Here is a 14890-nt window from a genome sequence, read left to right as displayed (position 1 = left end):
ATGTTTTGCTAAATTACATAAAAACTCCAGTTAGGTAAAAATGCATGCTAGGTTTTGAAATACATTGTAAAAATATCCTCTGCTATTTATATATTATAAACTTTTTTGTGAATTAACATAGTTGTTAGTAAATAACTTCTATAATCAGTTATGACATTTACTGTTATCTCCAACTGTGTTTTTGAATTGTTTTAAAATGAGGGAAGTTCTTGACCCCTGCCGTTTTGGCAAGCCTGATAGCTCTGAATGCCACAAGTCTTTAACATTTAATTATGAAAAAGCTTTTTTGTTGCCTGTGAAAGAAGTATCAGCAATAGAAAAAAAAACTTTCACAGCAACAATCTGGAATTAGCTTTAATGAAGATGCTGACATATGTTCCTATCATAAAACTGTTTTACTGACAAAGTTTGGATTCCTACTATAATCTATTTGGAAAAGAGTTGCACAAGTCAGAAAAGGATTGTGGCTTACTGATATTGATTCTGCTGACTAATTAAAAGCTTTAACAAATTACTACTTCAATCCAAGTCAAAAGTTATGCCCACGATGTAGGCAAGAATTGGTTCAAAGAGAGATTCAGCCAAAGGATGATCAACCAGAATCAGAATCTAGCAATGTGGAAATGCTAGAGACTTCTGGAAGAGTGAATGCCTCATTGTCACAACTTGGAATCTCTCCTTTGAAGCTTAAATATGTCCGCAAACTGGATTCAAAAGGCTACCTGAAGTAGAAAGTAAGAAGAGCAAAAGATGATATTGCTACTACTGCAGCGACAGCTGCTGGTTTGAGTATTACTGATGTAATGCAAACACATTAAAGAATAAGCCAGAGTCAAGGATGTAAAGATCTGGATATCTTGATTGAAGAGTTCAAAGCCAAACCTTTGATCTCAGCTCACCCACAACAAGTTCAGATTTTGACACTGGCACCCAGTAGCTGGAGTACTGAGAAAACATCTGATGAATTCCAAGTTTCACTGTACTTTTTTTTTGTAAAATTTGTACCCCGCACCTAACACGGGGAACGTTTTAGTGTGTGACTTATTAAATTAGGATCGTTAATTTTTAAGTTATATAACGTTTTAATAATTGAAGTGGCCACGTGGCTAAGTGGAACCAAAAGTTGCCCATCTTTTTTGTTCTGTTAGCTATCTTTAGGAAGCGTGAACCGTGTTTAAAAGTAGGTTTAATTACGTGAATTAATATAATTTTTATTTTGAAACTTAATTTTTAAGCCGTTTTTTGAACAATTTCCGGTCCACCATGTCATTACAAACTTTCGTGTTTACGGGCCGATTTTCGGTAAACTACGTTAATTTACTAGTTTACTGGTGCATAGTGTTTTAGAATAGGTTTAATTACATAAATTCATATAACTTTTATATTAAAACAATTATTTTTAAGCTTTTTCTGAGCAATCTCCGGCCTGCCACGTGGTGACTATCTTTCATGTCCTTGTCGTACTAGACTGGTAATACATCCCGATTTTGGGGCCTAATACCCCAGGTACGATTTTCGAGAGAAAATAAGTACTTATCACGGGGCTTATATGTCCACTACGTTGACATACGGAATATAGGTTAGCGCCTGCCTAGACTTAAACGAACAATGTAGTAGGTCGGGTATTAGTCTGGTACGCAAAACGTGGGTGATAGTTGTAGTTTTTATGTATTTTTAAGAGTTTTTACCTCATTATTTTTGTTCTTTTTTGTTGGCGCCAGCTTCTCTGTTGACGTCATTTGTCAGTTAATCCTAAATTGGCAAGTAGTAGGTTTTTGTTCTTCCTGCGACAACATATTTGAAACTCTTAGGGTCGAAAAGGTTGAAACTCTGGGGCCAGTTCTGTGCTTCTGGGGTCTTTGAACGACACAAATACAGAGTGTTCGGGAATCTTGTTTACGAGAAAATTTTCGGTTTGCAACTGAACAGGAATGACAGAAGAGGCAGTCTTTAAGCCAAGAGTATTTCGAGGTCTCCCACCACCGGAAAAGGTGAGAAATAACGAAGCGCCCAAAAAACGGCAGGTTGGCTCTTCGGAGCCCGGAAAAAGTTTCAGGTTTAAAAAGACCCTGAAAAATCTCGAGAGTCGGAAATTACGAAAATTACGGAGTCAGTGGCAATGGATGAGGAAGAAAACTTCCACATAAGTAAGCCGAGGGCGTCAAGATTGTTGGTTAAGTTGCCTAAGAGGATGGGCTCCCTTGACCGGAAAGGATTGGATGGGGAAAACGATGGAAAGGCTGATCCGTTCGCTGATACAATGGACAAGTTGGCCCGTAAGGTGATCAGCGTGCTACAGCATGTTGACCACAATACCAAAAAAGAATTGAAGTCCGGTCTTGCTGAACTACAGGAGATGATAGAAGACCTGAAAAGTGTGGCCAGTCAAACAGGTGAGCGTGTGATGGCTATCGATACGGCCACCCAGACTACGTCCAACAAGGGTTGAGGAGGTAAAATATCTTCCCTATAAGGGTGTTGGTAGCGAGGATGAGTGATGGTAATATGCAATAAGTATTGGCGGGAAGAGTCGTTCACCCGTGTGGCCATATCTTCCGACCCAACGGCGGAAGGTGGATCTATTCATGTTGCAGATCTGGCTGCAGACAGAAAGATTGGAGCTGTGAGGTCCAACTTTGGGGCGTTTAAGGTATTCGGGCAGCTCGAAGCTTAGAACAAACTGAAGGCACGACTTGTTATTGCTGAGTGTTCCAGACCTGTGGTGATTCTTGGGGAGAGAGTAGAGGTGGTGGAGAAGCGAGCATTTGTAGTAGTAAGGGTGAAGAGGCAGCAATGCGGAATTTCCACCTTGCATTGCAGATGATCAATGCCACCCCGCAGCCTTCCTTGTGTGTCAGCGTGCCGAGTAACAAGCTGGGTAAGAGCTTAAGGAAGGTTGCGAAGTACGTGGCAAGGCGAGCGGAATGCAAGTACTCCCTTAGAACAGTCGGTACCACTGCTAGGGATGTGGTGAATTCTGCAGGAAAGGAACAAGCGAATACTACAGAGACTCATATATTAGTGGTTCGTGCTGAGGGGTGGACTTACACGGATCTGCTGCGTGATGTAAAGAGCAGTATCGCTAACAAGGGGGCAATTGAGGTTCTCTCTGTTAGAAGTCATAAATGAACAGCTACGTATTAAGATTAAAGGGAAGAATACAGCAGCCACCAAGCTAAGGGAGGTCATAACAAAGAAAATCCCCGACGTGAAGGTGGTGGAAGGAGGGGGCGCCACGTAGCGCTCCTGGTGAAGGATCTCGATGAGCTAGCTACGGAAGAGGAGGTGAGGGCGGGTACTGCTACAGCTGCAGGTGTCGAGAGTGGAGCGGTCAAGGTCTCCTCTTTGTGGAGATCGTTTGGGAGCACTACGATAGCCTCCGAGCTTGTAGGAAAGACGATCTGCAACATGCTGTTGCAGAAAGGCAGCATAAAGATATGGTCGATACTCTGTAAGGTCTCGAAAAGATCATCTGAGGAACGGTGCTTCCGGTGTGGCGAAAATGGTCACCTTGCCTTTAAATGTAAAGGGGTAGATCGCTGGAATTAGTGTTATAACTGAGGCAAAGAGGGGCATATTAGCCGTGATTGCAAGGAGGTCATGAAATGTCTCAAGTGCGGAGATAATGATCATAAACCAGATGGCTGCAAAAAGATAAATGGCTAGATTGCACCAATTTAATGCAAATAGGAGTAGGTTCACACATGATGCTGCATGAGAGCTGGCGGTGAGAAGCCAAGCGGGCTTCATCCTGCTAAGTGAGCCAAATAAGAAGCTGGCCGAGGAGAAAGGTTGAATTAAGAGACGCGAACGTAACGTTGCGCTTGTGAAAATGTCCCGAGTCTTTCCAATCGTCAGTGTAGCTCTTAGGAGGGGCATCGTCGTTGTGGAGCTCAGGGAGGTCACATTGATAGTTGGCTATATTTCTCGAAATACGAAAGATTCATCGATGAAGTTGTGGCTTTGGCGCGGGGTCTTCATTCCGCAGTTAGGCTTCTAGCTTAGTTCCTGAGGGCGACGTGGTAGCTGCAGGTGTCCGTTGTCTTCTTTCTGAAGGCATAAACACGTAAAACTATCTCGGGGTGAATTTTACCGATGCAGATGTCCCTCGGGGCATCAGCATCGGTGGCATCTCTGCGGGGCCTGGACTGAAAGCTGTGGTGCGCAATCAGTTTGAGGGCGAGAAGATGTCTTCCGTTAAAGCCACTACTGGCTAGGAACGGAGGGGGTGGTATAGCGACCGGACACGCTACGAGGTGGGATCTTCTCCCCTCGGGGGGGAATCGAGATGAGGCGGGGTGATGGCCTAGAGTGATAATCGCCGGTAACTTCAACGCCAAGTGCGTGTCATGGGGCGGTGAGGTCACCGATCGAAGGGACCAGATCCTTGAGGAGGCTGCAAGCGGCGCTGGACTTTCCTCTCTGGGTGATGGTTTGTCCTACATTTGAGAGAGGTGAGTCGGCGTCTATCGATGTCACTTTCGTAAGTGAGAGGGCGTGCCAAAGGGTCAGCGATTGGTGTGTGTTGGACGAGGACACCCTTAGCGACCATAAAACGCCTAGTGGACGCGATAGTCAAATTATTCCCAAGGTAGAACGGATGCCTTGGAGGGAAATTGCTCTGGATGAAGTAGTTCCTCTGTTCAAGCACGATTAAGTAGTTGCAACAATTAAGCGTGTTAACCCGCGGAAGAGTCCAGGTTTTGATGGCATCAGCGACGAGGCGGTGCAGGTCTTGGCTCAGGTAGCCCTGGAGAAGCTTGTCGATGTACTTAATTACTGCTTAACAAACAAGAGCATGAAAGTTTGCTCAGCTGGCTCTGATTGAGAGGAGCGTGACAAATTTGGTAATGTTACTGGATATCGCCTGCTGTTTGTTAAGCATGCTCGACAATCTTTTCGAGCGTCTCCTTGTATGTAGATTGACAGCCGAGTTGGAAGCTGTGGTAAGATTAAGTGCGAACAGTTCGGGTTCCGAAAAGGCAGGTCCACGGTGGATGCTATCGACCGAGTGATGCAGCTGTTCAACGAGGCTGCCGCGGGCAGTCGGAGGTCTAGGAGGATACCGGTTGTTATTCTCCTAGACGTTGAAAATACCTTTAATAGGCTGCCTTTAATAGCCTGGGCGTGCTATTATGGATGACCTTGAGGTGCGTAGCGTGAGCGCGTACCTCAGGCGGTTGGTCGGCCAGTACTTGAGCGACAGGCTTGTGGTCGCCAACACGGAGGAGCTGTCAGTTGCACATGAGGTGGTGTGTGGTGCCCCACAGGGGTCGGTAATCGGTCCTTTGCTCTGGAATACTGCTTATGATGGTGTGCTGAGGATCGAGTACCCGGAAGGTTTCACGCAGTCTGTTTTGCTAATAATCTGGCACTGGTTGTTGTCGGCAAAACAGAGCTTGAAGTCGCGGAGAAGGGCACTACGGCGATCCGTATTGTGAACGACTGGCTCGCTACGGGGGGACTGAAGCTCGCAGTACGGGTTGACGGAGGCGGTGGTCATGACCGGAAACGTAAACTTAACCCCATCACGTTATATGCCGGTGCAACCGAAGTCCTGACCTCAAGTAAGATAAAATATCTTGGAGCGTGACTTGACAATCGAAGGTCGTTCCAGGAGCATGTCCGAGAAGTAGTAAGCAAGGCTAGGAAAACGGCTGATGCCCTAGCCAAGCTGATAAGAAATCGGTGTGGCCCATCCACCGGTAGAATGAAACTTATTGCTTCGGTGGCATGGTCGGTCTACCTGTACAGGGTACCGGTTTGGGCTACGGCCTTTAGTACTAGGCGGGCCAGGGAGCTCCTGGACGGCTTGCAGCGGTGCTGGCTTTGCGGATCGCACGTGCCTACAGGACGGTTTCCAGCGATGCCGTCTGACATCGCCGGGGTGCCACCCGTGAGTCTTATAGCGGAGGAGACGGCGATGAGACAACGGGGTGCTCTGCCAAGTGTTGCTCGCGGTTGGCTTATCAGGCAGTGGCAAGAGAGGTGGCAGGCAGCGCAGACAGGTAGATGGCGAGATACCTCATCCCAGACATCGAGACCTGGATAGGAAGTCCGCAAACCTGTCGTACAAACTCACTCAGTTTCTAAAAGGCCAGGGTTGCTTTGACGCTCACCTGCATAGGATTGGGAAAAGAGCTTCCTTCCTATGTAGGTATTGTGCAGTCGTCGACTCCCCGGTACACGTGGTGTTCTAGTGTTGCGCTGGTATGATGTACGGCGCCCAGTAGTCGAGAAGTTCGGGGAGTTGGTGGCTGAAAGCGTGATTACCAAGATGCTCGAGTCGGAGGCTGCGTGGAAAGCTGTAACTGTCATGGTGGAGGCCATTGTTCGTGGTAGGGAGGTGGACGAGGGTGAGTAGAGGTTGTCTGATCCCTGTTCGTCACCCAGCACGTTTGCTTGTGGACCTTAAGGGTTTTCAATATAAATTTATAGAATCGACTTAAGCGTGTTGTCATTTGATTAAATTTTCTGCTTCTCGTTCTTCTGTGGAACATAACATTGTTCAGTATATGAAAATTGTACTGACCAACTATTTGCCACTGTGTGGCCGAAAATTATTCGGGGTTGGCTGTTTGTTGCAGAGGTGGTGACCTCTTGCAGGGTGGGGACTGAGTTTAAAAAGCGGGTCCGGCCTCCACCTGGTACAATTGCAAAAAAGGTTTCACTGCAAATGGTCAAGCAGGTCACGAAGCTCAAATCTGAAGTTGATATTTTGGCAACACCAGAAAAAAAAGAGGGAAAGACTGAAGGATAATTAGACAATGGGTCATCAAATCTTTTGAAGATGATGAATTTTTCAGAATCTGTCCAGGAAAGAACGAGTTTTTTGTAGGATCAATAGCAAAAATGTCCACATGCAGAAACGTCTACTTCTGTGCAATTTAAGAGATGTTCTTAGCTTATTGCACACATTAGGCCCTGAAATTGGCTTCTCAAAATTTTGTGAACTTAGGCCAAAGTGGTGTATTATTACAGTTGATCCTGTTGGCACACACAGTTTGTTTGCACTATTCACTGAAATGTTAAGCTCATTATAGCTACAATATCCATCAAGGATGACTACAAGGTATTGATTGAGAAAACTGTCTGCAGCTTAGAATCTAAGGATTGCATTCTACAAAATTGTGAACAGTGTCCAGGAAAAACTGGATTGGAGTTTATTAGATGAGCTTAAAGATTATGACTTGGAGGAACCAATAGCATATAAGTAGTAAATGCATACAGAGGCACATTGGAGCTGCAACAGACAATTATGGAAAATTGTATTGAAGAGCTTTCCTTAAAGGTTTTTTGCCTGATCAGCCACCATTTTGTTTCAAAACATCAAAGGTCATATTTAAAACTGAAGAAAAATTTAAATGATAAACATAACATTATCCTGATGGATTTTGCTGGGAACTATTAGTTTGTTGTGCAAGATGCTGTACAGGGATTCCATTGGAAAAACAGCCAAGCTACACTGCACCCATTCATGGTTTATTACAATAAAAACAAGCTTCAGAATCTTAGCATTTGCATGGTCAGTGATTGCCTGCGCCATGATATCAGTGCTGTTCATATATTTTCGACTGAACTGATCAAATACTTGTAGACAGTGACTGAAATAAAGCATATACAATACTTTAGTGACGGTTCAGCTGCTCAATACAAGAATTTCATGAATTTTATCAATTTTTGCCACCATGAAGAAGCCTTTGGGATAACAACTGAAAGGAACTTCTTTGATACTAGCCATGGAAAATAACCTTGTGATGGAATTGTTGATTTAACAAAATGATTAGCAACATGTGCCAGTCTTCAGTGACCTACAGAAAACCAAATATTGACAAGAGACTTATTTGAATTTTGTAAAGAAAATATACCAGGAATCAGATTTTTTTTTATTCCAAAAGAAGAGGTTGAGAGAATCCGACCTAAACAGGAAAATCAGTTTAGTATGGTCACACAATTGCTGGAACAAGAGAGAACCACCAGTTTTAAGCTATTTAGGAAAGCTAAAATCCAAGTCAGCAGAGTCTCAATTGATACTTCAGTATTTGAAACTGATATTTATAAAACTGATATTTATAAAACTGATAAACCTACTCAAGGCATATCACTTACCAGCTTGCACGTATGACAATACTTGATCTGATTGGAAATATATGAGATATATCCTTTGAAGAACATGATGTCCTCATTAGTTTTATGCACCCACTTGGTGCAGGTTGTTCTTATTTTATTTTCACCATATTTTATGATGAATATCTCCTGACATAAGCCTCAAATTGTTTGGAAATTTGAAGATGTTACATACAATTACACCCTTTTTCAGATTACAAAGTCTCATTCTGATTAAAATACTAGATAAGGAATTACATAAGCTCAAACTTTGGCTTACAAAATTTAGCTGAATTTCAGCTTCTATATCTCAAAACCAGATACTAAAAGAAACTTGGGTGAATAACATATTTGAATTCAGCATAAACTCAAACCTGTAGCTTTATTATTGCCTTCAAAATTATAAGTCAAAGTTAGAATTTTTTGCATACATGCATGAACTACCAGTAAGTACACTTTTTTCAAGAGATCACAGAAAAGCAGTAATAGCAGGCATAGAATTACAATTTGGTAAAATGATATATAAAACCATAGCAAATGTCCACATAAAACTTGATGAAGTTTGGATATGGTCGACTGGGAACCCCTGACCAACTTGACAAGGAATGAAATACTGACATGGAAGCATTAGAAACTGATACTTTACAGAATAATGTAATATAATAGTGTAATCTTCATGAATTCTTTAAAGCTTTTGTTAAAATTATAGAAAATTTTTATAAAAACAAAAAGTATAAAACTTCATCAAAATACCTTCTTATCATTCAATTATCCATCAGTCATTGCCTGTACTTAAATTTAAAAAAAGTAATAAATATAGGTATTAAATAAGAAAAATAAATTTACAAAGAAAATCAATATAAAGTAAAATAGCAACCAAGAAAACAATGAAACATAGCAAAGACATAGATATACAAATAATTAGCTAGACAAGGAAAGGGAAATCTAATCATATGAGGTGCGGTTCAAAAGTAAGTGCCAATCGGTAACAAAATGAAAACAGTAGAAAAAATGATAGATTTATTAATGGTTTCAAGTATTTACATATTTATTTTTTTCTACATAATCATAATTTTGTTCCTAACATTTTGATATTGTGAAACAACCAATGCTTTTTCAAACCCACTGCATAAAATTCCACTGCCTGAGATTGACCCACTTTTGCACTAAGATTTTCAATTCTTCACTTTCCTTGAATCATTGAGATGCAGGCCAATTTCTGAGGTGAAGGAAGATATGATAATCACTGGGCACAACACCCAGACTGAAAAGTGATGACCAAAAATCTCCCATCCAAATTTTTGAATTGTTTCTATTATGCATGCAGCTGCGTGTGATCATGTGTTATCGTGAAGAACAATTCCTGAACTCAGCATACCCCTTCATTGGTTTTGAATGTCATGACACGCAGTTTAGAATGTGGTTCACAATAAACTTAAGGTGATGGATGTCCAAGGTTCCATGAAATCAATCAAAAGCACACCTATCTGGTCCCAGAATACAGTTGCAATGATTTACCTTTGAGACTGGGCTTGTTTGAATTTTTTCAGTTTAGGTAAACCAGAATGATGCCATGACATGAATAGTTGTTTCATTTCAGCAATGATGTATGAAATCCATGTCTCATCAACAGTAACAATATGGGGAAAAAATTTGTCTCCCTCGCGGATAAAGCAGTTTGGAAAAACATGTACAGATGTCATTCTGTGATTTTTGTGAGCACTTGTCAAAATTTTTGGCACTCATCATGTACGTACTTTATGATACCCAAGATATCCCGTCACAATTCTCCACAATGTTGTCTTTGAAACTTCTGGAAATTCTAGACTGCTAATCGTAAAGCAACAATTTTCTCTCACTTTCACATGTTCAATAAGATTATCAGTCCAAACAGTAAGCATGCCACTTCTCTGCTCATCGTGAACGACCTTCCATAACTCATGAAATCATTGCCTCACTTTTCCATCACTCACTGCATTAGGCTCATGTTTTACATAATTGAAGATGAATTTCAGCAGCATTATGTCCTCTTGCATCTAGAAATCTAATTACCGATCGAAATTCACAATTGCCAGGATTTGTTATTATCACACTCATTTTAACACACTGTCTCACAAAGGCCAACAACAATGAACTGACAGTAATGTGGCAATTATCCATTTAAACTACTGAACATGTGTACACCAATCAAGTGTTTGCCAATCATTATTTATAACTCATTGGCCCTTACTTTTGAACTGTGACTCATTTTACTTCATAAAAAAAGTAAAATTACAAATATATAATGTATAAATAAATATATAAATAAATAAATAAATAAATAAATAAATGAAGCCTAATCTCATCTGTAAATAAGTATGTAAAGCCATACATGGCTTAGCATCTCATAGTCACAATAAAATTATTTAGAAGACGATATTATGAGAACAACAACGAAGGATTTTATAACAACCTGCAATTGCTTACAAGCAAAATCACTACTCAATCGATATACATAATTATGCTGTGATAAATTTACCAATAATACAGCAAAAAAAAAAAAGCATCTAAGTTTAAACTATTACAACTTCATGACTAGTACATGAAAAAACCATAATACATGCCAAGTTAAAATCTGTTCTGCTCAACATAATTTAAAAATACGAACTTTTATCCTCATTAAATTTTAGGTCACTTTCATAATTCAATGATAGCAGTTATTTTTTTTAAAATGTTATCTCTATCTCTAATAAATATAACAAAATAATTTTTTAAACACCATTATAACACAAATTAAAAAAAAATACCTTTTACTTACTTAAAAGGGTTGTTGAAAGGAATAAAATTAATGAAATTAGAAGCACATTTAAAGACTTTTATGTGCCGATGTAGCAGCTTCTTTATGAATAAAATACAGTCACTTCACAAAGATAAAAATATGAATATTACTGCTTTTATAAGGCCATGGCCATATTTTTTAATCCAATGATATTAAAATAACAATTTAATGACTTGAAATGTGATGGAAAGATATACTTTAATTTTTTAAGAAATAAAACAGCGTAAAAAAGTGTTTACCATATTTTCCATGGTTCTCTGTAAAAATGAACCATTTTTTTATATCTAAGCAAGTTGTAAGTAAACAAAACATGCTTTAATTTGGTTTTAAATGGATATAAATTTCTTTCTAACTGCTAAATAAATTAGGCTGCATTAAGAAATGCAAAAAATTTTCTTATGGTTTGTCTCTGCTTTTGAGTAAACGATTTTCCTTCCTTCAATCTTTCTACCTTCTCCAGTAAATGTAAATGCTTTCAAATATCACAGAAATCAAAATTATCTATATTACCGACAGTTTTTCCAAGATTAGTTTTTTCCCTGGTGTTTTAAAAAAATATTCAAAAATTTACAAAAATTAATAAATACTGAACTTTAATAGATAAAACATAATTAATAAATGACTTTATTATCCAAATGTTTTCAACATAAGAAAAAAAAACAAATAGTTTACATTATTAGTCTTTTATTTATCTGAATGTAAACAAAAATAAACATGAATCCATTGCAATATTAACACTTTATTTATAACTATTAACATCAATTATTGTCTTTTAGTTACAATTGGTAGGATTTTAAGCTAGTTACTGTACTAATCCTTAACAGAGAAGTCAATCTTGCTATAATTTTAAAAAAAACTTTTTTACATATAATATACTGTACAAGTTACAATAATAATTATTATTTTTAAATACTGTTAATATTTCCTTATTCTATTAATAAAGCAGACATACTAACTTTTTATATTTTCTTAAATAAACTGCTCCTTACTGAAGTAGTAATCATTGGTAAATGACTGATAACTGGAATAACTGTTTGTGTACGAATACTTAACCTTAGAATGATTTGTTCTTTCACATTGGCCTGAGGTAAAGTAGGATTAAAAAATACCAAAAAGAGTGACTTTTCTTTAGTTCTCCTTTCATTTGAATTCATTCTGTTGAATGCAATTCAACAGAAATATTATAGAAAATAAAATAAGACCAACCTTGATTCTTTACATTTACTATGAAATGAGCTACTAAGCTTCAAACTCATTCATTGATAAGGATAAAGCAAGCTAAATATACAGTGAACATAAAATATTCAGCATATTTTAGGGTTAATAAAAAATAAATAAAGAAATGTAGCGAGCATTGATTTTTTCCAAGCATTAGTGTAGGAACTAGAGTTCTATTGATTGACCTTAAATGAACACCAGCATGATGTAAGGACAGGGAGATCAAAGTTGAGCATTGGCTACCACACAGAAGAAAGCAATGTGTATACTATTGTTTACAGATTGTTATTACTGTTTGCATATATTTCTATTTACAGTATGATCCTGATCCTCCTAGTAGACATTATTAAATTGTTGGTATCAGCAGTTTAAGAATACAGGAAGTGTACTAGACAAAAATGAAGCTGGCAGACCTCCTGTCACTGAGGAAGTTCTGGATCAAGTAAGTGAAACTTTTCAGAGCCCAGTTAAACTGACTCATCGTATAAGTTTAAAACTGGGAATACCACAATCGACAATTGTGATGGTTGTACACAAGCACCTAAAACTTCATGCATACAAAATTAAATTGGTGCATGCGTTTAAAGATGACGGACAAACCACATCATTACCATTTTTCTGTGAATATTCTTGATAAAGTGAATGAATATAATGCATTTTTAGTAAAAGTAATCTTCTCAGAAGTTAACTTCTATGTTTCTGATTACATTAACTGTCGTAATTGTTGAATTTGGGGTAGCAAGAACCCTCATACTGTTCTGTTCTACAAACACAATGTTGACCACTATGAAGTAATCGGAATATTCATCAAGCCAATGGTTACTAGCACTAGTTATCTAGACATATTATAGGAGTACGCAGTAACAGTTTAAGATGAGAACATATGTGTGACCTGAAATTTCAATGCTGATGTTGCAACCTTGCCAACAAGTTACAAACTGCTCTACTACCAGAAAAAAAAGATTCACAACACTACTTTCAACATTGGACCATTTTCACTAAGAAATTTTTAATAAAACTCAAAAAGTAATGATATAACTAAAATAATGACACTGGTCTAATTTTGTTCCTCTCCATTATTAGTGCTTTCTTTAGACAAATTTACCTGAACAGCGTCTAATTATTTAGATGTTCTGAATGAAATATTTTTCAAAAAAGTGAGAGTACTCTCAAAATATTACAGTATTATTGTAAAAAAAAGTTTACATATATATCTCTGAATTACTTACTTGATACTTAAAAAGATGATCAAGTGACCGTGAAGTGCCTACCAATAAATTCATGACAGCAACCCACACAGCAAGTGTAACATAAAACACACTTTGTAATGCAATAATTTGAGATATAATTAAAATAGGATCCCACTGCGTATGACGAAACTGTCCAGTTAATTTATTCATTTTATATTAAAATCTACAACAAATAAAAACAGAAACTAATTACGAAAAAAGAAACTTTGATGAATGCTGAAAATATTAAGTAAATTACTTAGTCTTGGTTGTTAATTAAAGCTTAGTCTCAGTAATAAAACACTACAAAAATATAATTATGTTTAATATAAAATAAAAAAAAAAAGGTTTTTGTCGGTGAATTTTTTTCAAGTCAATTTATTATAAACTAAATAATTAGAAAATCTTATGATTCATATTTTGTCACCAAATAATTAGTCATACAGTAGTTATATAATTAAACGTTTATATAATAACATTATGTCTTCTCAGTTCTATTAAAATCCTTAATCTTTTCATATGATCACTCTTTTGTTCTCATGTTCAATTATTGTGTCTCTGTTATTTATTTATGTATTCTAATGTTATTGAGATTAATATAATTCAATTTTTTAAGTTTACTGGAACATGAGTGTAGTGTATTCCTAGATTTGTGTCAGTACGACTTGAGTTAGCCATTATTTTGACACCATGTCTGATACCAATTCAGCTGATTATAGCGCAGGATTACTGATATCATCTCCAAATTAAGCTCTTAAGTTTTGTGGAAAAACATATCATTTTAAATGTTTACAAAAGTGAATTAGAGAGTAATCAATGGTGTTGATTTTGGATGTCATTAAAAAAACAGCTAATGTATGTGGAAGTTATGCTGCTTCAGTGAACAATGTGATTTACGAGTAAAAAACTGGATTGAATTTATTACTTGTTTATTATGATAGGAATTTAAATATTAGTGAACTTTTGCCATTAGTGGGCAACTGTCAATTTCTCTTAAAAAAACTTCAATGAAACTATGTAAAAATAAATAATTTTAATGAATAAAGTACTCATGGGTTATCAAATGTGCCGAACAAGGTAAGAAATATTTATTGATCATTTAACATATTTTAATTTATTTAAATTTAAAATGTATGTATAATTTTTGTATAATAAACAATTATAAAAATTATGACTGCGAAAATATAAAAATAAATATATAAATTGAACTAAAAAATGATAAGTACAGAATAATTACTATTCAGAGCTCTTTAATATAGGACCATTACTATTCAGAGCCCCCCCTGACTGCATTTAAATATTTTCATTGAAGGACAAATTTTCTTATCGATGTAAGACTTGGTGAGAACTTAATCATTAGACAACCTTAAATGCCTGCTATTTCTACGACATGAAAAATATATTTAGACAAATTATAACTGTCTGAAAGGTTATTTTATTATTTTATTTAATCAAATACTGCATAACAATGTTTAGTCCTTTATATCCATACCTTGTTTTCTTTTTTTTAATTCAACTT

The 14890-nt window shown here is 37.3% G+C and overlaps 1 protein-coding gene across 4 annotated transcripts in view; it reads right to left on the bottom strand.

Annotated features, from left to right (window-relative positions):
• Positions 1-14890, bottom strand: part of Sys1 (Sys1 golgi trafficking protein) — a 57318-nt gene that overhangs the window by 27649 nt on the left and 14779 nt on the right. For all 4 annotated transcript variants that reach the window (XM_075354307.1, XM_075354294.1, XM_075354314.1 and 1 more), the window contains one exon: positions 13372-13555. In XM_075354307.1, coding sequence (XP_075210422.1) covers positions 13372-13542 — 171 coding nt within the window. In that variant the 5' untranslated portion in view covers positions 13543-13555. The remainder of the gene's footprint in view (positions 1-13371; positions 13556-14890) is intronic.

The sequence above is a fragment of the Lycorma delicatula genome, chromosome 1 (genome assembly GCF_047948215.1).
Source record: "Lycorma delicatula isolate Av1 chromosome 1, ASM4794821v1, whole genome shotgun sequence".
Classification (NCBI taxonomy): Eukaryota; Metazoa; Arthropoda; class Insecta; order Hemiptera; family Fulgoridae; genus Lycorma; species Lycorma delicatula.
This window is presented reverse-complemented; position numbering and strand designations above follow the sequence as displayed.